This window comes from Saccopteryx leptura, chromosome 1 (genome assembly GCF_036850995.1).
Source record: "Saccopteryx leptura isolate mSacLep1 chromosome 1, mSacLep1_pri_phased_curated, whole genome shotgun sequence".
Lineage (NCBI taxonomy): Eukaryota > Metazoa > Chordata > Mammalia > Chiroptera > Emballonuridae > Saccopteryx > Saccopteryx leptura.
In genome coordinates this window covers 187,448,927-187,469,604 of record NC_089503.1, presented here as the reverse complement: position 1 = coordinate 187,469,604, position 20,678 = coordinate 187,448,927, and the positions used below count along the sequence as shown (strand labels likewise).

Sequence of the window (20,678 nt, the reverse complement as noted above, 5' to 3'; positions counted from 1 at the left end):
TGCATGGAAGAATTATGAATACACTATTAGTCCAGGGTGTGTGCACCCATTAAACACTGGAAAATTGCTGGCTGCCGACCTCAGGAGGCTGCTGTGTATGTATGTGTGTGGGGAGAATTCAAGAACTACGCTCTCAGTAAAATATTATTGCACAGAAGCTTTTGAAGATTCATTCACTGTAACACAACCTCTGAGCTGGTCATTAGAAAGGTGACTCCAGTTACACATTTTCAAAGGAACCCTGTTCCCCAGAGGGGTAGGCAGCGTGGAGGCAGCTGTGGGTTTGGTTGGTCCTTGTGGCTCCTCATATCGCGTGAGATACTGAGGGTTTGTTCCCACCCGTCTCATCTTGTCCACTCTTCCCAGCCTACCCTCTCATCTCTGGAAGGGCTTCTGGGAGCACGCAGCGAGCTGGTAAACGAGAATACACTTAGTGGTGTGCAGACCACCAGCAACATGTAAGACAGTGTCCTTCCCGGTGCTGTCACCTGGACCATGGTTATTGTTCAGGGAACTCTGGCAGGAAAGTGTGCTCAGGAGAGACGGGATGAAGTGTGAACCAGTGCACACACAAGGGCTGGATGCCACAGGGGGAATGAGCCTGCTGTGTCCCTGAGGGGAGGCGCGCCCCAACCCTGGAGTGCTGGCCTCACTAAACAAGGATCTCCATTACTAATCAGTGAGCTCAGGAAGCCAGCCTGCAAATCACACTGAGGTGTCCACATGCATCCCACAAGCTCTGCGTTTGTGGCAATGCTGCACAGAAGGTTCTTTCCAGGCCAGTCTGTGAACACAGTATATGGACCTGTTTAAATAAATCCGTCACTGTTCTGAAGGGCTCATTGTGAGTCCTACAAAAACTATCACAGCATGCCAGTTGTTTCCCTCTGAATCCTAATATCAAGTACTGTAAGGCTGGATCCTTTGTCCACCCTTAATATCTGGATCCTCCAGTGATACTCTATTTTCCTGAAAGAGCAGGGATTTTCAACGGCATGCTGTTAGTTTGGGGGGCTGCATGGTTCTTTGTTGAGGGGCTGCCCTGTGCATTGTAGTGGCAATCACTCCTGCCTGGTTTCTCCCCACTAGATGCTAGTAGTCCCCCCCCCAACCCCAACCCCTGCAGCTGTGACATTCAAAAATGTTTCTAGGCATTGCCAATGTTTCCTAGGAGGCAAAATCGCCACCAGTTGAGAAACAGTGAGGAAGGGTGCAGGTGACAGCTGGGGTGAGCTAGCTACTCAGTGGTTTTGAAGAGAGTGGGGCTTGGAGGGGCACAGGCAGCCTCTGGCTAGAATAGAGCGGTGAGGGTCCCTCTGTGAATAAAGACAACTGAGACACGGGAGATGGGAAACGGCCTTTGCTTTGATTGGCCATCTTCACATCGTCACTGACGTGCAAGGTGATGGTGGAAGATGCTGAAATGGGCTGGACCCGTCAAAGTGTAAGCCTTAGGCAGACCTCAGACAGGGGTATCATTGGTGGCTGGCTCTGCAAACTAAAGCCAGCAAATGGCTATTTCCAGGAAGGTTGTGATCTATACTGTCACCTGCGGTTCTATCACTGTATCATAGGAGCTGGGTCAGGAACCAGAAAGACAACACAAATAGGAGTCGGTACAATCAGAGGGTCATTGAGACCCTACTTTATGGTTGCTGGTGTCATGCTGATAGTGCAGTCACTCTAAAGCAGAAACTGGAATGCACACACATGTATACATACATGCACATCCACACACATGTGCATACACACAAATGCACATCCATATATGTGCATGAACATGCACATGCATGTGTATCTGCACACGCATACATACAGGGCACACACACACAAATGCACTCAGTTGAAAAGGCAAGCTTATTGCTCAGGTCCTGACTGTAGAACAGGGCTGAACTCTGCAGAAAAGGGCAGGGTCCCAAGAAGGAAGCGGTGCAGCCAGTCCTTCTGCTGACTCAGGTAGAGGGCACAGCCACCGCGTCATCTCAGCATGAGTGGTGTAGTGTTCCACACAAGCCTCTTCCAGTTAAAAAGACAGTGCACTCAAGTATCCACTACTTGTCCTCATATTAAGGAGTAATATTTTTAAAGCTTTTTTTATTTATTAAATTTGTAGTACATTCAGGTGCTAGAATGGCTCCATCTGTAACACATGGCTACACAGCTGCCAGGTTGTGTCAGGGTCCTGCCCTGCCCTGTCCCCGGCGTGATCCCATACAAGTGGACACAGATGTCCTTAAACTCCTGATTGCCTGGCTGACAAACTATGATGGGACAAGATGAGAGGACCCGCTCGAGTGGAGGGGGACTACTAGGGGGCAGAGTGGTGGCTATTTCAGTCCCCGTGAAGTCTGACCCTGACTGACTCAGAAGTAAGACTTTGCCCTACTCCAGTTGCTGGCCATGGATTGGGGATAGGGGGATAGTTACTTAGAAGAGTCTCAAAAAGACAAGGCCCTAGGAAGCTCCAAACCAGAAATAGAGACTTTTGCTCTCCCCCTCATCCCTCTCAGTTTGTCACAGCCCTCTGCCCGCCTCCTCTTCATCCTCTTAAAGATAAAAGGCAGGTATGAGACACCTGACTTTCTTGGATACCTGTACCTTCAAGTTTCTGGGATAATAGCCCCAATTTAGTGGATATCTAATTCAAGCTTTGTTTGCTACACTGAGGACCATTTTAATAGAACAGCAGTAAGTGCCACTAAGTATCATTTTTTCCAAAAGTAGAAATGACCAGTAAGGCAGCTATTGTGGAGGCCTTGGAGGGGAAGGACCCATGGGACTGGCCCCTTCCACACCGACAGGCACAATGAGCAGGGTGGTGGCCCATGGTGCACCCGCCTCTGAGCCAGCAGTGGGCTGGACTCGGGCTGCTGCACGTTTTGTGGTCTGCAGAGGGGGGTGGGGGCTGGGCAAGCCCCTCACCTTCCTGTTTTTTCTTAGGTGTGTCTAAGCAACCTGGCATCTCTGATTCTTTCCAGTATAAGCCCCACCCCTAACCCTGGCCCTCTGGTCACTCCCCTCGGAGTGCCTCACAGGCTATCCCTGATGCTCACAGCTCCAGGAAGTCTTTGCTCTGTGAGGGAGAGCCGTTCTGGAAGGCTGCCTCTTGCCACTCCACCTGAGCCCCACCTGATTAGACCACAGTCCGCTCAAACCTGGAGCCTTAGCCTCTCTCTCAAGGGAGTTCTAGACACACACTAATGAAAGTGGTACATTTCTCAGCGAAATGCTGAAATCGACATCAGCAGAAACACTTCCCTGAGCGTGGGCGGGTCTGGTGCCCTGTAGGGACTGAGAAGTCTTGCTCAGCAAGCCAGCTCACTGAATACTCGTGAGTTCCCTTGGAGATTCCCCCTCACATGCGCTTTCTGCCCTGTCCCACTTCAGATCCGTGGGGTACCCTGTCCAGTCCTTGCCCCATAACTACCTCCCAGGAATGTGGCTAGCAGAGGTGGCTGCGGTCCAGTCTATTAGTGCAAATAAGGAAAAGAAGGGACAGCTTCTCTTCTCACCCTGCAGGGTGAGTCTCTGGAGAAGGCGCAGCTGTGGAAGGGTCCCTGTGTGACACCTGTGTTCTCTGTCCTAGCAATGCTCAGTTATGTGCAGGAAATGGATGCAAGAAGGAAAACTCAGGAACTGCAAATAACCTGGATAATCTTGCAGAATCCTTTGGTCATTAATTTTAATCACTAGTCATTTTTAAGTGGATGGATTAAAAATGGATGTTTTCTGAGAGTGTAAGTGATCGATTTTGAGATTTTATTTGGTTTCATTTTCTCCATGTTGTAGAATCCAGTTTCTATGACAAGTAGTATAGCCCAAAGCCATATCGAGGAATAGAGGGAAATAAAGCTGCCTGGGCTATTCCAGTGAGCCTGATACCTCCTGACAGGTGGAGAGCTGGCGGGGTCAAGGCAGCGGTTTGCCTGTCCGTATTCCCCACTCTGACTGGGATCTGTGCTGTCACACTGAGAGGTCGAGTACATTGGTGGTTCCTAAAATTACTGATGATGACCATGCCACCAGTTGTCACAAGGGTCCTATGCAGCTGTGGTGAGGCATTGAGTGCAGTGGGGTGAATCCAGGGCCATCTTCTTTTTCCTGCCGGGTCACCCTAAAGACATCAAGATCCTTCATGACATGTCATGGGAGTCTCAGCCCTCACTCAAAATGACAGGATCCTAAACACTGTTTGTTGCATGTGAATGAACAGTAATTGAGACTTTGTTTTATAGCCTGGACTCTTTCCTGTATGGTCTCCACACCCTCTTCAAAGGTGACTTCAGAATAGCAGCACAGGATGAGTGGGTGTTTGCTGACATGGACCTACTGCATAAAGTTGTTGCTCCCGCCATCAGGATGTCCCTGAAGCTTCACCAGGTAAACACCCATTTTTAAAAGTATCAGCCTGAAGCATTAAGAAAGAAAATCAGCTTTAAGAAATATGGTCCCCTTCCCTGGCATGACATTTATGAGTAGGTTTATTAAGTCAGTGGTCCCCAACCCCCGGGCCACGGACTGGTACCGGTCCATGGGCCATTTGGTATTGGTCCGCAGAGAAAGAATAAATAACTTACATTATTTCCGTTTTATTTATATTTAAGTCTGAACGATGTTTTATTTTTTAAAAAAATGCCCATATTCCCTCTGTTACATCCGTCTAAGACTCACTCTTGACGCTTGTCTCATAAGTTTGACAATTTTATTTAAAAATACCACAGTTTTTACCCGGTCACATAATTTTATTTTGTGCATTTATCCGTCTCACCCTAAAGGCCGGCCCATGAAAATATTTTCTGACATTAAACCAAAAAAGGTCGGGGACCACTGACATAAGTGACCAGGTATTGAGTCTGTTCAGATAGTCCTGACAATGGCCAGTGGCAATGCGACCTCCAGAGCTTCTGGGAAGTGGTAATACTCCACAATAATGGAAGAGGGGAATTGGCTGAAGAAGATGACCTATCAAAGGTGCCTAAACTGTCATGTAAAGTCCTGAGAACCAAAGCCATGAGCTCTTTCCTGAGCACGGTCCAGTGGTTAGGACAACAGGACAAGGAGGCATCCTCAGAACAGCTCAGGATTCAAAAAAAGAGCAGGGAAGAGTGAGACGTGGAAGTGGACTGAGCCTTGCAGGCTACTAGCCATGTTGCCACCTGCACACTTCCCCCAACCTCAGATCTCTGGTCCTCACTTCCTTGCCCAGGACCAGTTCACTTGCCCCGATGAGTATGAAGACCCCGTGGTCCTGTTTGAGGCCATTCAGTCCTTTGAGAAGAAAGTAGTCATCTGCCACGAGGGCGATCCAGCCTGGCGGGGCGCAGTGCTCTCCAACAAGGAGGAGCTACTGACCCTGCGGCATGTGGTGGACGAGGGCACCGACGAGTACAAGGTCATCATGCTCCACAGGAGCTTCCTGAGCTTCAAGGTGATCAAGGTACAGTGGCCAAGATTTCCAGGTTGTCAGGAGTCTTCTACTTGGGGACATGAGAGAAGAAGTAGGATATTTTCATCCACATACTCAAGTCTCTGTGCCAGCATCATCTGTTCAGAGACTCAGTCTCAGAGGGGCGCTGGGCTACGTTCCCAAGCCAGGGCCAGTTCCCACCTCCAAGAACTTGTAAGTAGGTGAGGGCTTTGGCAAAAAGTCCTGGTAGACACATGTCTAGGTGGAGGTCCCCATCCACTGATTTGTAAAGACTTTCTAATTCTCTCAAATTCCAGATCTTTCTCTAATAACCTATTCCTAGACCTGAGAACTTTCTTCCCAATGGTTGTCTTTTCATGAGCTGCCAACCACTGGGCTAACACATGAAAATGGCACCATGCCCTCCCGTAGGCCTGCCACTTAGCTTCACTGCAAAAAGAGCTTCCAGCCAAGGGCTGCCGTCACGGGTAATCAAACCCAGTGCCTTGCTCATTCGATGCGGGTTAAATCCAGCTTATGGAACACACATGCCATCTGCTTTTCTCCCCCGTTCCTTCTGACCTGTAGGTCAACAAAGAATGTGTTCGAGGACTTTGGGCTGGACAACAGCAGGAGCTCATATTCCTTCGTAACCGCAACCCGGAGCGTGGCAGCATTCAGAACAATAAGCAGGTCCTCCGAAACCTGATTAATTCCTCCTGTGATCAGCCCCTGGGGTACCCCATGTATGTCTCCCCGCTCACCACGTCCTATCAAGGGACCCACAGGCAGCTAAAGAACGTCTGGTGTGGACCTGTCACTTTGGATGGTGTTAGGACATGGTTCCGAACCAAGTGGTTAAGGTAGGTCTCAACACCACAGCCTTTGTCTGGATGCTGGGGATGAGTGGTGGCTTGGAGAGCTCTGGGCTTCTGGCTGGGGTTTCCCTGGCCATTGCTACTCTCATATGATTACAGCCCCCATGTGTCATCTAAAAGATTGCTTGTTTCAACCAGTAGTTGCAGGGGAGAGTCAGCATTTTTTTGCCTCACCCACCCACCCATAGTCTGAGCACCTGGCTTAGTTCTCACAGAGCTGAAGAGGTTCTGGGTCTTTAGAACCAGACGTTCCACTTCTCTCCCAGGGAACCTGGAACTCCCCCAGCTCCTCTTTCAACCACAAGTCATCTTTCCTGGTTGCAGTTGTGCGTCTGGGTAGTTGGAGTGAATTCTAGGAAGTTCTATGTGAACGAACGCGGCATAGCTCAGGCCTCAGTGCTGAGGGTCCTTATGGAAGGTTGAGACTGGAGCTTATTCACCCTGGTGCAGAGTTTTCATCTGTTAGATGCTGAGATTTGGGGACCAGAGCCCCTCTCTCCATCTGTACCCCAGGTATGCAGCTCACCTGTAGCGTGACTGCATCCCAGCTTAGACGTGGGTTTGAGGGTGTTAGGGGTGTCAGGAGTGTCCTGGCATGAATCCCAGCAGCGTTTCTTCCTCACAGGATGCGGAAGGACTGCAACACCAGCCAGCACAGCGGAGGCAACACTGAGGATGTGGACGGAGGGGCAGCCCCATTTGCAGGGGGCAGCAGTGCCCCAAGTGGGGACAGCCAGGAGAGCAACACAGAGCATCCCAGAAAAGTGGGGACCCAGCACTGGTCACCCCAGGAAGGGGCACAGAGCACAGGTGGGTGCAGTAAGCCCTCATGGTTGCTGATAAAGACTCCTGTGGTCCCAGTGACCAACACCATGACTTGTGTTGTCATGGTAACCTCTGAGGGCTCTTTCTTAGAAGAAACATTAGCATTGGGATAAAGAATGCCCCCAATTCACTGAGTCTTACAGGTTTTTCTCAGAAAAAAACTATGAGGTGCAGCTTTTATCCTTTCTCTTCTGTCTGTTCATACCTCTGTCTGTCCATCCACTGCTCTCACTGCTCATTCATTCATGAGTTTCACCGCATGCCTCTTGATCACGATGCTGTTTTCATCTTCCTGCGAGTGGACTCCACCGCTCTCCATGTCTGCGGTAGCACAGACAGGTCCCTGCCCTCCTTCCCGCCTCTCTTTGGTTCTCACACCTGACATTTCAGAGGATAAGGAAAGGGGGGGAAAGTGCCTGCAGAAGGGAATCAGAAGGTACCTTAGCCCAAGTTGGGAATGAATTTAAAGTTTAAAATCACATTGAAACTAAGTCTAGCTGGCCCTGGCCAGTTGGCTCAGTGGATGGAGCCCTGTGCACGAATGTCCCAAGTCTGATCCCCAGTCAAGGCACATGTGAAAAGTGACCATCTACTTCTCCCCCACTCCATCTCTCCCTTCTCTCTCTTCTCCCGCAGACAGTGGCTAGATTGGTTTGAGTGTCAGCCCAGACTCTAAGGATAGCTCAGCTGGTCCAAGCATCAGCCCATCTAGTCAGGCGCATGTGGGAGTCGGTCTCTCTAACTCCCCTTTTCTCACTTTAAAAAAAAGAAAAAAAACTCAGGCCGGCCTAGCTAGGCTTGAGCAGTGGATGAGGTTCCTAGCTCCACCGGGAGGAGGGGGCAGAGATGGGTTAGAGAAGGCGGCCGAGGGCTTCTGATGACATGTCAGAGATGCTCGGCCTGGTCCCCATCAGCACATCGCACTTGGCCTGCCCTTCAAAGCCGTCCTTGGTTCCATCCTCTGACCTCAGTGCTTCCTCACATCCAGAAGCATCTGCGCAGTGCTCTACCTGCGGGAGACCCGCCAGCGCCACACCTGTGAGTCAGCACGGTCAGTCCTTGCTCCTGGCAGTGCCTGCCACCAGGCTGGGCAGTTAGCCAAACTAGTAATGATTTGTATAAATGGGGGTGTGATGGTAGGTAGGTGGGCAGATGATAGATGATAAATAGGGAGATACAAACACATGACAGATGGTAAATAGATAAAAAGACAAGGAAGAAAGCGGGGAGGAAAATAGGAAGAGAGAAACGGAGAGGTGTGTAAGTAGATAGGTAGATGGGCTGCTTAGAGGGAAAAGGGCCCCCTTCCCTGGGCCCAGTGGCATCTGCCTGACCCTGAGCAGAGTGTCTGCCCAGCCAGGGCTCTCTCATTGTTTAGTAGTTAACAGTCGTTATCACAGGAGAAACCACACAAGGGACTTTTACAGATGGAAACTGGGCGTTTGCCTGTTCTGTCCAGGTGGCTTCTCTGAACCAGACTGAGGCTGGGTCACAGGTGGTCTGGCGGAGGGAAGCTGGGTCACGGCGCGGTGGCAGCTGGATCACGGCGCAATGGTCCAGTGGAGGGGCAGCTGGGTCATGGCGCGGTGGTGTGGCAGGACAGCTGGGTCACGGCGCGATGGTCCAGTGGAGGGGCAGCTGGGTCATGGCGCGGTGGTGTGGCAGGACAGCTGGGTCACGGCGCGATGGTCCAGTGGAGGGGCAGCTGGGTCATGGCGCGGTGGTGTGGCAGGACAGCTGGGTCACGGCGCGATGGTCCAGTGGAGGGGCAGCTGGGTCATGGCGCGGTGGTGTGGCAGGACAGCTGGGTCACGGCGGTCCAGCGAAGGGAAGCTGGGTCACGGGCAGTCAGGCGGAGGGAGGCTGGGTCACGGCAGTCCAGCAGATGGGTAGCTGGATCGCAGCAGTCCAGCAGAGGGAGGCTGGGTCATGGGCAGTCATAGAACCGGAGGGAGGGATGGCACTCTAGTCGGTTCAGCTCAGGTTGGGTCACAGGCAGTCTGGCAAAGGGAGGCTGGGTCACGGCAGTCCCGCAGAGGGAGGCTGGGTCACGGGTGGTCCAGCGGAGAGGCAGAACATTTTAGAGTTGGAGACAGACATGCTAGAGCAGCCTCGACTTAGTGAGAGGCTTCAGCTCTTTCTGATGAGTACGACAGCAAGCAAAAGAAAATTTCTTCTCTGAATCCAGTGTTGGTAGTGACCGTCCCTGCACTTACTGCTGAGACCCCTGGCCTGGAGCATCACAGACTCATGCAGACATCAGAGCAGGACCTTCCAGAGCCCAGCTGTTAAGTTTTCATTAGTGCTTCTTAAAACTGTTAGTGGGGCAGTCTGGCTTTCCGTGCTTCCCAAGGTCAGGAGGCATGCCTGGCAACTCGCCTGGGCACCAGCCCTCACGATTGGGCCTCAGGCTCAGAGGCCATGTCTTTCTGCTTGGGGACTTTAGGAAGCCCCTTGCTGCTCCCACTCTTTGTGAACCCAGCTTGTCTGCACGGCAGCCTGGCCACAAGTGAGAAAATGTAGTAACAGCGCCCGTCCCCCCCATGCCCATTGCCCCCCGCCCCGTCCCGCCTTGTGCTCAACGTGCCAAACACCACCCTGAGCATTTATATGGCATCACTCCATCCTCGCTGTGAGGCTAAAAGACGGGCACTCTCTTATCCTCACCTTGCAGCTGAAGAAACTGGGCACAAGACGTTATGTCACTGCTCAGAGTCACCCAGCTGGTACGTGGCTCAGCTAGGATTTACCATGAACTTGTGATCCCAACCACACATGGTCCTGTCACCCTGTCCAGGGATGCTGCCCTTCCTCTTCAAGAGCTGCGTTTGTCCCTGAGCTGGGGATTCACAGAGGGGCCACCACGCTTCCTCGCTCTGCCTGCCTGGCTGTATCCTGTCCCCTTGCTGGCAAGGGCTCCTCTTACAACTGGTCTTCCTTCTGGCCCACAGCAGGCAAAGCTGATTGACGCCCAGTTCTTCCTGAAGCAGTCAGCAAGATTCCATTATGCCTGTTGTGGGCAGTGGTAGGGACAGGGACAAGGGGCAGCCACAGGGCCCTCTCCTTGCTCAACAAGCTGATATGCCTGTGGGAAGAAGGCACTGCCCTTGGGAGTTACCTTGAGACCATGGGCAGGGGGCAGAGAGTGGGGAGGGGAGAGGGAGGAGATGAAGCCCACCACTCCCTCCCACTTCAAACAGAGGAGAAACCGGACTCTGTCTCTGTCCTGCTCCTGCAGCTCTGACAGCGGGCAGAATCATACCCTCTGCCCACATAGTGCCGGAGGGAGGGATGGCACTCCAGTCGGTTCAGCTCATTCTTCTGATGGGAAGGGAGGTGGCCCTGGGAAGTCTGCAGTAAGGGCGGGGCTTCCTAACCTGGGCCATGAGAACCACTGGGAAAGCTAATATGGCCTCCAGGCTGAGATACTGTGGAGCCAGAGCCTGAAAGGTGAGTCCCCCTATTGATCCAGCTCTGCAGTTGGTCCCTCATGTCCCTAACTTGTCAGTCAGTGTGCTGTGTGCTGAGCCTGTGGACATGGTCTAGTCATCATTTGTCACTTCAGAGAGGCAGAGCTAAGGGCGACAGCACCATGGACTGCCATGTGAGCCAGCAGTTAGGACGGGTGTGCCAAGTGCGGTGCGGTGCGGGGGTCAGTCTGGAGGCCTAAGGGGAGAACTGACTCTGGGCAGGACACAACCCAGGCGCAGTGACTGAGCGGGTCTGAAAGATGAAAGGGAACGACATTGTAAGAACAGGAGTCTTGTTTCACTCATGGTGCCCAAGGCTTAATTCCCACAACTGGGTTCCCAACTGCTCCCTCCTTTGGTCCCTGCTGAGTGCCAGACTGTAACAGGACTGGGGTCCCCCACCCATGGTGAAACACGTGTGTGTGCTGCTCCCCTGTGCCCAGCGGCTCACTGTCCCCAGTTCTGAGGAAGCTTTCCCTAGAAGCTCTCATACTTTGATAATGAAGTAATTTAAAGTTAAAACTACGAAACAGTGATTCTGAGCAGCAGATACATTTAGCATGGTTTGCTCACTTGTTTCATTTGCAAAATTAATCAAGAGCAACAACAAAAGCAATAAGAAAACCTGCAGCAATGATATGGGGAGGGGAGGAGGCGGCCTCATCCTGCAGAGAACATGGACCTTCCCGTTTGTCACACAGACGGGCCTTTGTCCCTTTCTTTTTGGAATGTGCGGGGACGTTCCCCACCAAGCTGGGTGGTCCTCTATCCAGCATCAAATCACGGGCCTGTGGGTGATTGTGGAGCATTTCTGGGCACCAGTCAGCATCACAGTATAAATAACAAGCAGATGTTTGGCCTTGCTGAACTCTGAATAAACTAACAAGTCACCAACCATCGCTGTTCCTAATTCTCATTCACCAGGGTCCCTCTTTGCTGTCTTTTTCCCCTTCTATCAGAATAACTTATTCAACTACTCAGCAGGGGCCATTCAGATGGACCTGGCTCCCTGTAAGATCCCCATGCAGAGATCAGCCCTCACCCCAGGAAGGGTGGCACCAGGCTTGTGGGCTGAGCAGCACTGTAGGCTGCACCCCATTTTCTCAGCAGCCGGGCAGGAGAGGGCCCAGTAGAACAGGAGTGTCCGCAAACGGGTACCACCATCACAGTGGCCCCAGGACACTACCCATCCAGCCAAGTAAGCTGATGTGGCAGGAGTAGAGCTGGAGGGGCCCCTGGAATCTCCATGTTAATTCTTGAAGGAGCTCATGTCTCTTCTCAGAGGGTTCTCCTAACGACGTGCATAAGTTTTAGAATGACCAAATGCATAGTCGGTGATGTGGGCATTTGGGTGAGGCAGAATGTGGGAAAATGCCCACGCGGTCCTGGGCACCAGCCCCGCCCCTCTATTTTGAGGGACAGAAGGCCTAATCGCAGAAGCTTCAAGAGACACCGACAAGGCAGACAGTAGCACTGTGGTGTCACTAGCTGCTCCCTTCAAAACAATACTATATTTTAAAATTACACTCTTGTAATCATTGATGTTTATGTGAACCAATTCAGCATTTGGGGAGCGTAAATGTCCTTCTAGCTGCTCAGTCTAGATAAGCGATTTTCATGCAGTGTGCCACAGGAATTTTTAAAACATGTTATACCTGACTATTTAGTCAGGGGCACTGACCTCTTTTCCCTTAGATTGTTAAATAAAAAAATGAAAACAGCCAACACAACAATAGCCATCCATGTGAATAAATCAAAATTGTACCTATTTTTTTTGTGTGTCAGATCAGCAAAAAATATATATTTTTGGTGTGCTGCAGAATTTTAGTAAGTAGTTTATGTGTGCCATGGATAGAAAAGGTTGAAAGCCACTGGTCTATAGAGCTACATGGGTCGGTCAGGCATGGACATGCAGTTTATGGTGTCCTTCTAAAGACGTGGACAGGACCAAATCTGTGGTGCTGTCCACCCCCTTAAACAAAATGGCCTTGTCTTGACAAGTGTCAGCAAGAGCTGCGGCCACAAGGAAGCCCGAGGGGAGGGACAGCTGGCACAGGAAGGGAGAGCCACACCAGGCAATGGTGGGGTCAGCGGAGTCAGGGGTGGCAAGGGACCCTGCCTGCACATAGGGACCTGGGGGGCCTCCTCACAGAGACCTGCTCTTAAGGGAAAAGTTCTAGAAAACAAAGGCCACAGCATGTGGCTCAACCCTGTATTTTCCTTTTCTTTTAAGGCAACAAAAGTGGTAAAAACAAAACAAAACACAACTAGCATGTTTTCCCATTATCACTGCATATGAGATGAGCACAGGGACTCTGGTCCTGAAGCAGGAACAGAGGAATAGCTCGAGGGGGGCCAGTCCTGATGCTGGTTATCATCCTGCTTCTTCTGGGACCAGGGCTCCCAGGAATGTGGGATGTTAGTGTCAAGGTCAGGAAAGTCCTGAGTCAACAGGACAAGTCCATCACCCTGGTGCCTGGGGCCAGTAGCCCTGAAGCTCGTGGGCCCACCAGGTCTCAGGCCCAGGCAGCGCTAGCCGCCTGTCTCACTGGGAAAACACTGATGTTGGTGACCACCTGCTATGTCAACCTGTTCTGCTTTCTTTTAAAGGCAGGAAGAAGGGCAGGAGTCAGTCTGTACAGGCACACAGGGCGTTTAGCCAAAGGCCACCCATCTTGAGCTCGTCAGGCCCGATCTTAGAAAGCCACCAGGCCTTCCTGCAGACGTCCACATCGGTCCACGGGCTGGCCCCAAGGCTCTCGGGCAGCCAGCTCTCCTTGCACACCTCGGATGTGTCCCTGCACTCCCAGCCCCCGCCTGCCACCACCACCGGCCACCTGAGCGTCCGCGAGCGGGCCGAGGCACTGATCAGATCCAGCCTGGGCTCGTCCACCAGCTCCACCCTCAGCTTCCTGTTCGGCAAGCGGAGCTTCTCCAGCGCTCTTGTCATCTCGGGACTGTCTGCCGCGGAGGGGAGCAACACCAGTGACACCCAGTCGTCCAGCAGCGTCAACATCGTGATGGGCCCCTCAGCTAGGGCTGCCAGCCAGGCCACACAGGTAAGGGGCTAGACAGGGTGCATGTGGGATCCTGGTCTGATGACCATCCACCTGCCTGCAGACCCTTGCCACCCTCTACATAGTGTCAGACAGGAGGTGGTCTGAGCCTGCTCTGACACTGACAAATGGGCAGCACACGCCCTGAAGGTAACAGGCACAGACAGGTATGGGGAGAGTTCAGTGGAGGCGCTGTCCTCAGCCCTGAGCCGGGATGGGGGTGGGGACGTCCTCATTCGTGCACCCAGTGGGGGCATGTGTCCCTTCATTCTCTTTTCACATCACTCTGCCTGAGGAACAGGGAAGACACACGTCAGCACAGCAGGTCCCATCACCGATTCCAGGCCACAGGTGTGATTTCAAAGCTGTCGCTATGGCTGCCTACTTCTGTTTTGAAATATTAGAAAAAGAGAATTTTGAGGACTTCACTCAAATAGTCTGTCCCTCCTCCTGAGGCCCAGGCTAGCTGAAGAGAGGAACACTGAGAACCTGTTTGTACAGTAGGGGGGGCATGGGGCACACGGGAGACGTCCAGGCAGACGTCGCTGTCAGACGGGCCTCTCCCATGCCTGTTCAGAATGTTCACAACTGCTCTGGTTCCCGTGCAGTTACTGGTGGTGAGAGGGGCTCTGCCTTTCTGCTGCTCCCAGAGGCCAGGCCTCCAAGAGGACGCTTCCCCAAGGGGAAGCAATGGCAGCGCCCTCGGCCACCTGGGACCGGGCTGGCAGGAGCCACCATGAGCAGGGCGTGGGTGCAGCAGCCCCTCCTTCCAGCGTGGCACTGAGGCTTCCTGGGGACCTGGAGCCACACCAGCCAAGAGCAAGGAGCCTGCTTACTCAGGATTGTAACTAAATTTAGTTAGATATATAGCCAGACTTCTCTTTCTCATTTCCTCAATAACAATGAACAGAATATGACACCTTTCTCCCATCCCCAGTCTGTGGTTAAGAAACAATCTGTGGGTAAAGTTCTGGGATTCTGGCCAGTTCTCTCTCCCTCTCTCCTTAGGACCACTGCATCCAAAACAAAGAGGCCTCTGGATTCCTGTCCAGGGTTAAACCTCAGGACTTGGCATTTGTGACAGGGCCTACATGTCTATGAACCTGGGACATCCAGACACACAAACACCCTTCACCTGAGGTCACCTTTCTCCAGCCTGTCCAAATTACCTGAGAAAAGGTCCCCATGTTAGAGGCCCTCCAGCCCCCCAAGCTGCATCCTGTCCTCCCTTTCAGCCTCCGTAATCTGAGCTCACACCCCTGCAGACAGTGGTTAGTTGGGGGTAGTCAGAAGTGGTCACACCTGTTTGCTGAACCGTTTGCTTCTCTCTTCTCTCCCGAAGCACTTCTCCGAGCCATGCGAGCCCACCGAAGAGGCCGAGCAAGGGCAGGCTCTCGGCCGCCGTCTGGCCGAGGTCATGGCGGAGGGCCTCAGGGTGGTCTGCAGGAGAGCCAGCCAGGAGGACATGGGCCTGGACGACACGGCCTCCCAGCAGAGCACCTCAGATGAGCAGTAGGATTGGAAAGGGGGGCTCAGTCGGGAGAAACTGATTCCCCACGGCTTCACCCTCCTTTTCCTCCCTTCTGCTCCCCCAAAACTAAAAAGAGCAAAGACTGTCATCCCCACGAGGCCCTTTCTTGGACAAATGAGAGCTCTTGGAGAAAACGGAATAGCTTTATCTCAGGTTCTTGACATATGTCTCACATGATGGGGAAAAAGAACAACTGGACGCCAGTCCTCCCGCCGCCCTCGGACCCGGGCATGAGGGAGGCACAAAGCACTTTCCAGAATGTGAAGCCTCAGACAAAAGCCATGTGACATCTTAAAACAACTATAGTAGAGCACATAACTAACTCTGCCCTGATGGGAATAAGACAATTGCATGTTAATACATTCCTGTCACCGTGGAAAAGCAATGAGCACCAATGATGCCATCCACAGGCCGGCCCAGTGCACTAGGGTTACGTCCACGCATAAAGACAATCTCACCGCTTTATCATATCTGCGCCATTAGGTAACTAGAAACTGGAGACAGCTTCGCTGTGGGAAACGTGATGGTGCATGCAGTCATCATGCCTAGTGCCCTGTGACAGCCACAGAACCCGGCAGGCGAGCGAGCGAGGCCAGCTCACCCAGGTGGGCCGATGCCTTCTCCATGGCATCTGGGCGGCTTCCCTCACGCCCAGCCTGGTCTTCCCAGGACGCATGCTGGCTCCCCGGGCCAAGTGGGCCTGCTGGTCGTGGAACACCTGCACACGCCTTTCCTTTGGGAATTAAAATGTTTATAGTTATTTCTGTGTCCGTTCTTTGTGTTCTGCTGAAACTTGTCATTTCCCCCCCAAAAAAGTAGGAGACAGAATCCTTTACTGTGATAACATTTGGGCACATTCTAAGACTTTTCCCATCTCAAGTTTCCCAACGGGTAGACCTGCAGGCTGGCTTCTGGCTAACGGGAGGCAGGGGCGGGGTCCCGGGACACAGTCCACAAGGAATATAATTATAGACCAGTGGGCTGTCCCTTTTTAAGAGACAACAGTAAGAAATACTTAATTGGAAAGAGTTGTACAAATCACTTCAAGGTCTCTAGGATTTGAAAGTGTGGAGAGGGATAGATAATACAGAAAATTCCCTTGGAAGTAAAGGGCAATGCTTTTTAAATTTTTATTTATTTATTTATTTATTTATTTATTTAGGTAAAAAAAGAATTAGCAAGTAATAATAAGCGAGCTCCATAGTCAGAGACACAGCACATTCTTCTCAATCGGAACCCCTGGAGACAGAGACTTGGTTGTTTCCGACTCACACACAGGTGTTTGTTCAGTGAGAAGCTGGTACGACCTTGATGCAGTGCTAAGTTGGCCAGACCACGTTTTGACTGGAGCTCCTGAAATCCTCTTGGGCAGCATTACAGCCAAGTTCAGAGGACCCCATGGCAGCCCCGAGCTGTGAGGGAGGCCTCCCATGAAGTGTTCTCCAATTTAGAGAACAGTGACGTACGACTGACCATACTTGGGCATCACAAAGTAAGAAACAGAAAGCCACCATTTCCAGAGAGTGCAATCCAAAAGGGCTAATGACAGTGAGCATGCCAGTGAGGAGGGCAAGTACCCTGGGGCGCCTGCACCTCCTTCTGCTGCCACAGTTCCTGAGCTTCCCCAGCTGCTACCTCTGCTTCTTATCCTGGTTCTCGGTGCAACCTTCAGTGGCCAGGGGGAGAAAGAAGCTGAGCGTTCAGCAAAAGCAGACAGAAAGTGACTGCATCTCTATGAAACAGTAGACTAGCATACGTGTGCTGTGAGCTGCCTGCATGCCCACGCTTCCCTCCACGGTGCGCGTGCCTGGAATGGGAGATTGCTATTGGACTCACTCCACAGCTCTTCGTGACTGTCAATGATGCAGTCACATTTTTAAAAATTGTGAACTTTTATATTTACAGCTCATGAACTTGTTAACCTGGCCTTCAGCCAGTCAGCTGTTCATCATAGTCCTTGAAAAACACCATGTTATTAGCCCCCATTTGAAAAGGATCCTAAGGTGACTTTTTTTGCTGGAGTTACTCACATGTCCTACCAGCCTACAGCTGAAGAGCATTGTCTGCATTTGGATATGGACAAATTCTCTCTGAAGATAAGAAAACGTCTCTAGTGCTTTTTATATGTCATGTGGCTTTCTGGCATTGATTCTTGATTTTGCACTGGGTGTCGAAACCGTCTGTATCTGGCACATTCTTTTCTAAAATCACTCACTGCTCCAACTTCTCTTTGCTCATAAAATGTGCAATATGATGCCTGTTTACTTAGCCCTCTGGAGCCTCCTCCACCTTTCCCATTTAGTCCCAGGTCACTGAGCTTCAAGGACATGAGGGTCTGCTATCAGCACACAAACGTCACCTTCCCAGACACAACCAACCTTCTATGAACACAGACACAGAAAGAGAAAGAAGAGGCAAGGCCCGTTCCACTTCTGGGCAGCCATCACCCCCACCCTGCTTGATTTAAGGTCTGGGATGGATTGACTGAACTGCAAATTTACTGGGGACCTCTTCCTGCCAGCCAGTGTAATCAGAGAGATCATAGTCTATGTATTTTAAAAGACGTGTCCATCCTCCTACATTCAGAGGTGAAAAGAAACAGGTTTTATAATACTGTATTGGAGGTCCAATCTAGGGAGGAGGGGAAGGGACTTAGGAAACTCCCTCTCCAAATCAGTTCTGCTTAGTCCCGTCCAGCTCTGTTGTTGTTCTAGCTTAAATGCCTCATGCAAGTAACACATGTCAACCTGTGCTTTTCAAAGTGATTTCTTCCCTGAAGGCTGGACTCCTACCCAGCAGTCTGTTAGGTATCTGGATTTGAACAACATACATTTCAAACTCAGGTAGGACAGAGGATTCCCAAGCTCCACCTGCCTCACACTGCACCCTACCTCTCGAGAAGACCTCTACTCAGCTGGTGGCACCAGCATGGACACAATGCTCAGCCTCCCCTGCACTAGTCCTGGCTAGTGTTGGGGAGTGGACCACAAATGGTGTTCTGCCTGGGTGCCTCTTCCTGACCGCCCACCGTCACCTCTTCCTCCTCTAAACCTCAGCAGAATGCTGCTGCTGTGTATGTTTGGTCCCGAGATAGTTATTTGTGAATTCAAGATTTCAACATATGAATTTGGGGGGACACAAACATTCAGCAGTAACATTATCCTTTGTTAAATTTCATTTCTTAGGCCCTGGCCGGTTGGCTCAGTGGTAGAGCGTCGGCCTAGCATGCGGAGGACCCGGGTTCGATTCCCGGCCAGGGCACATAGGAGAAGTGCCCATTTGCTTCTCCACCCCTCCACCGCGCTTTCCTCTCTGACTCTCTCTTCCCCTCCCGCAGCCAAGGCTCCATTGGAGCAAAGATGGCCCAGGCGCTGGGGATGGCTCTGTGGCCTCTGCCTCAGGCGCTCGAGTGGCTCTGGTCACAACATGGCGACACCCAGGATGGGCAGAGCATCGCCCCCTGGTGGGCAGAGTGTCGCCCCCTGGTGGGCGTGCCGGGTGGATCCCGGTCGGGCGCATGCGGGAGTCTGTCTGACTGTCTCTCCCTGTTTCCAGCTTCAGAAAAAAAAAAAAAAAGAAAGAAAAAAAAAATTTCATTTCTTAAAATACACAACTACACCTGACACCTTCCCACGTACTCTCTATGTTACAAAGTGATACAATAATTATTTCAGGACCTCACCACAGCCACACTAAACACTCTTCGGGGTCCACAGCAGCTTCAGTGTATCAGAGCTAACAGTCACCTGAGATCGGGGGGCACATGACACTGAAAAGGAGTGACAGTCTTGGGCTGCAGAGCCACACAGACTGGGGTTCAAGGCCTGCATCTCCCAGGACAGCCTGTTTCTTGACCACTGAAGAGAAAGTGGACAGTAGCTCCCAGCGCCACACAAATGCCAGGGCCGGCTGGAGTCTCTTCCACTCACTCCCAAGGGCAGGCACTGTGACACTTTCCCTCCAGAAACACATTTGGCTTCAGCTCTAAGTGCCCTCAGACTAGCTATTTTACCTGCTCTGAATAAATGTCTTTGCTTTCCTTCTCATTTAAGACAAAGTATACTAAACAGTTATGGCTGAAAACATTGTGCTCAGGACAAGCAGCAGAATGTCCCTTCCCATGGCAGAGGGACGTGAGCCCAGAGCGCTCTCAGAGACAGAGCCCTGAGACTGGGCGACCAGCCTCACCAGGCCTGGGCATGGGGCTGTACTCAGGGTGCTTCCCCAGCCACCTCCCTTTCTCAGTTCTCCTGGGGCTGAGTGGGGTCCCTCTGGGCTGTGGGAGTCAGATGAGTGGATTTATTTTAGGGTGGGGTTCCCAGGCATCGCAGTGGCCCACCCAGCACACTTAAGCTGGCACACACCTGTCCTCCTGTCCCATGAATGTGGCTAAAGTCACACCCCACCTGTCAGACCTCGTGAGCTCGGCCCCCTGAATAACCCAGCAGGGCAGGGACAGTGAGTCGGTGACACCCTCTTCCTCAGACTGAACAAGGCACCATTTGAAAGGACTAGCACATAACCTACCAGGCTTCTGGTGTGGTCCCTCAAAGGCTCGGCGGGTAAGGGCCCCCAGACTGCAAACTGTGGGCTCGGGGTAAACATGCGTGCGTCCTGCTCTGCCCAGTGCCCGTGGCCAGCTCACCAGACCCCTGCTCCCACACACGCCGGCATTGGTCTGTGCTTACAGACAGGTACACTCAGCATTAACACCAGCCAGGTTTGTAGCTAATGCTAGTCGCTAAAAAAAATTCTGAAAATTCATAGATCTTCACCAGAAATGACCTAAAAACACCGAACTGTGCATCACTTCAGTACATCAACCACTTAAGGGAAGTTTCGGCCTCTGAGTTCTGGAATGTCGGTGGTGATCTCCGTGCACCCTGGCATGGCTGCCCCTCGCCTGTCCACCGACAGCCCAGCCCCCCCCCACTGGCTCTCCCCTGCAGCCGTGCGGGGGGGGGGGGGGGAAGGGGGGCTGATGGCGGTGCCTCCCACACTGCACCACAGCCTTCCTGTGATGACACTCATTTCCCCAGTGTTCTGGATGGGAAGCGAGGCACAGAAAGGTTGAGAACTTGGCCAAAGTGGAGCTCTGCTCTGACCCCACCACCCACACCTGCAAGCACATGAGGCACCCCCATTCCTAAGCTGAGAACCCCTCCACAGAAGGACTAGTGTGTCTGCATCCATCATGTTAATTTCTATTGTATCAAGTAATAAGCAAACAGAGAGAAATGGGTGGGGGAAGGGCCTGAAATGTTTTTCTTTCGAGATAATAATTTTTAAAAATCCAGGAACTGTCATCACTGGAAGCGGCACCTGGGAAGGAAGTTATTGCTCATGACATGCTGAATTAATGGGGCGCCGAGCTCCCCTCTTCTCCCTTCCCTCAAATACATTTATAAATTTCAATGGGGACAAATCCCATCTGGTACTGAGAGAACTGTGTCTCATTTCATACTTTACCCGAATCATACCCACAACTGCAAGAGGAACTAAACAGAGACC

General features: G+C 51.9%; 1 protein-coding gene and 1 non-coding gene across 4 annotated transcripts in view; both read left to right on the top strand.

Annotated features, from left to right (window-relative positions):
* Positions 1-17,192, top strand: part of PCNX2 (pecanex 2) — a 344,351-nt gene extending 327,159 nt beyond the window's left edge. For all 3 annotated transcript variants that reach the window (XM_066383295.1, XM_066383286.1, XM_066383277.1), the window contains 6 exons: positions 4,236-4,380; positions 5,207-5,437; positions 5,996-6,270; positions 6,911-7,095; positions 13,191-13,639; positions 14,979-17,192. In XM_066383295.1, the coding sequence (XP_066239392.1) occupies positions 4,236-4,380; positions 5,207-5,437; positions 5,996-6,270; positions 6,911-7,095; positions 13,191-13,639; positions 14,979-15,152 (1,459 nt within the window). In that variant the 3' untranslated portion in view covers positions 15,153-17,192. The remainder of the gene's footprint in view (positions 1-4,235; positions 4,381-5,206; positions 5,438-5,995; positions 6,271-6,910; positions 7,096-13,190; positions 13,640-14,978) is intronic.
* Positions 17,193-18,352: 1,160 nt separating this feature from the next.
* On the top strand, positions 18,353-18,428 carry TRNAA-AGC (transfer RNA alanine (anticodon AGC)). Its single transcript has one exon. It is a non-coding gene; the product is annotated as a tRNA-Ala (tRNA).
* The last annotated feature ends 2,250 nt before the right edge of the window (positions 18,429-20,678 follow it).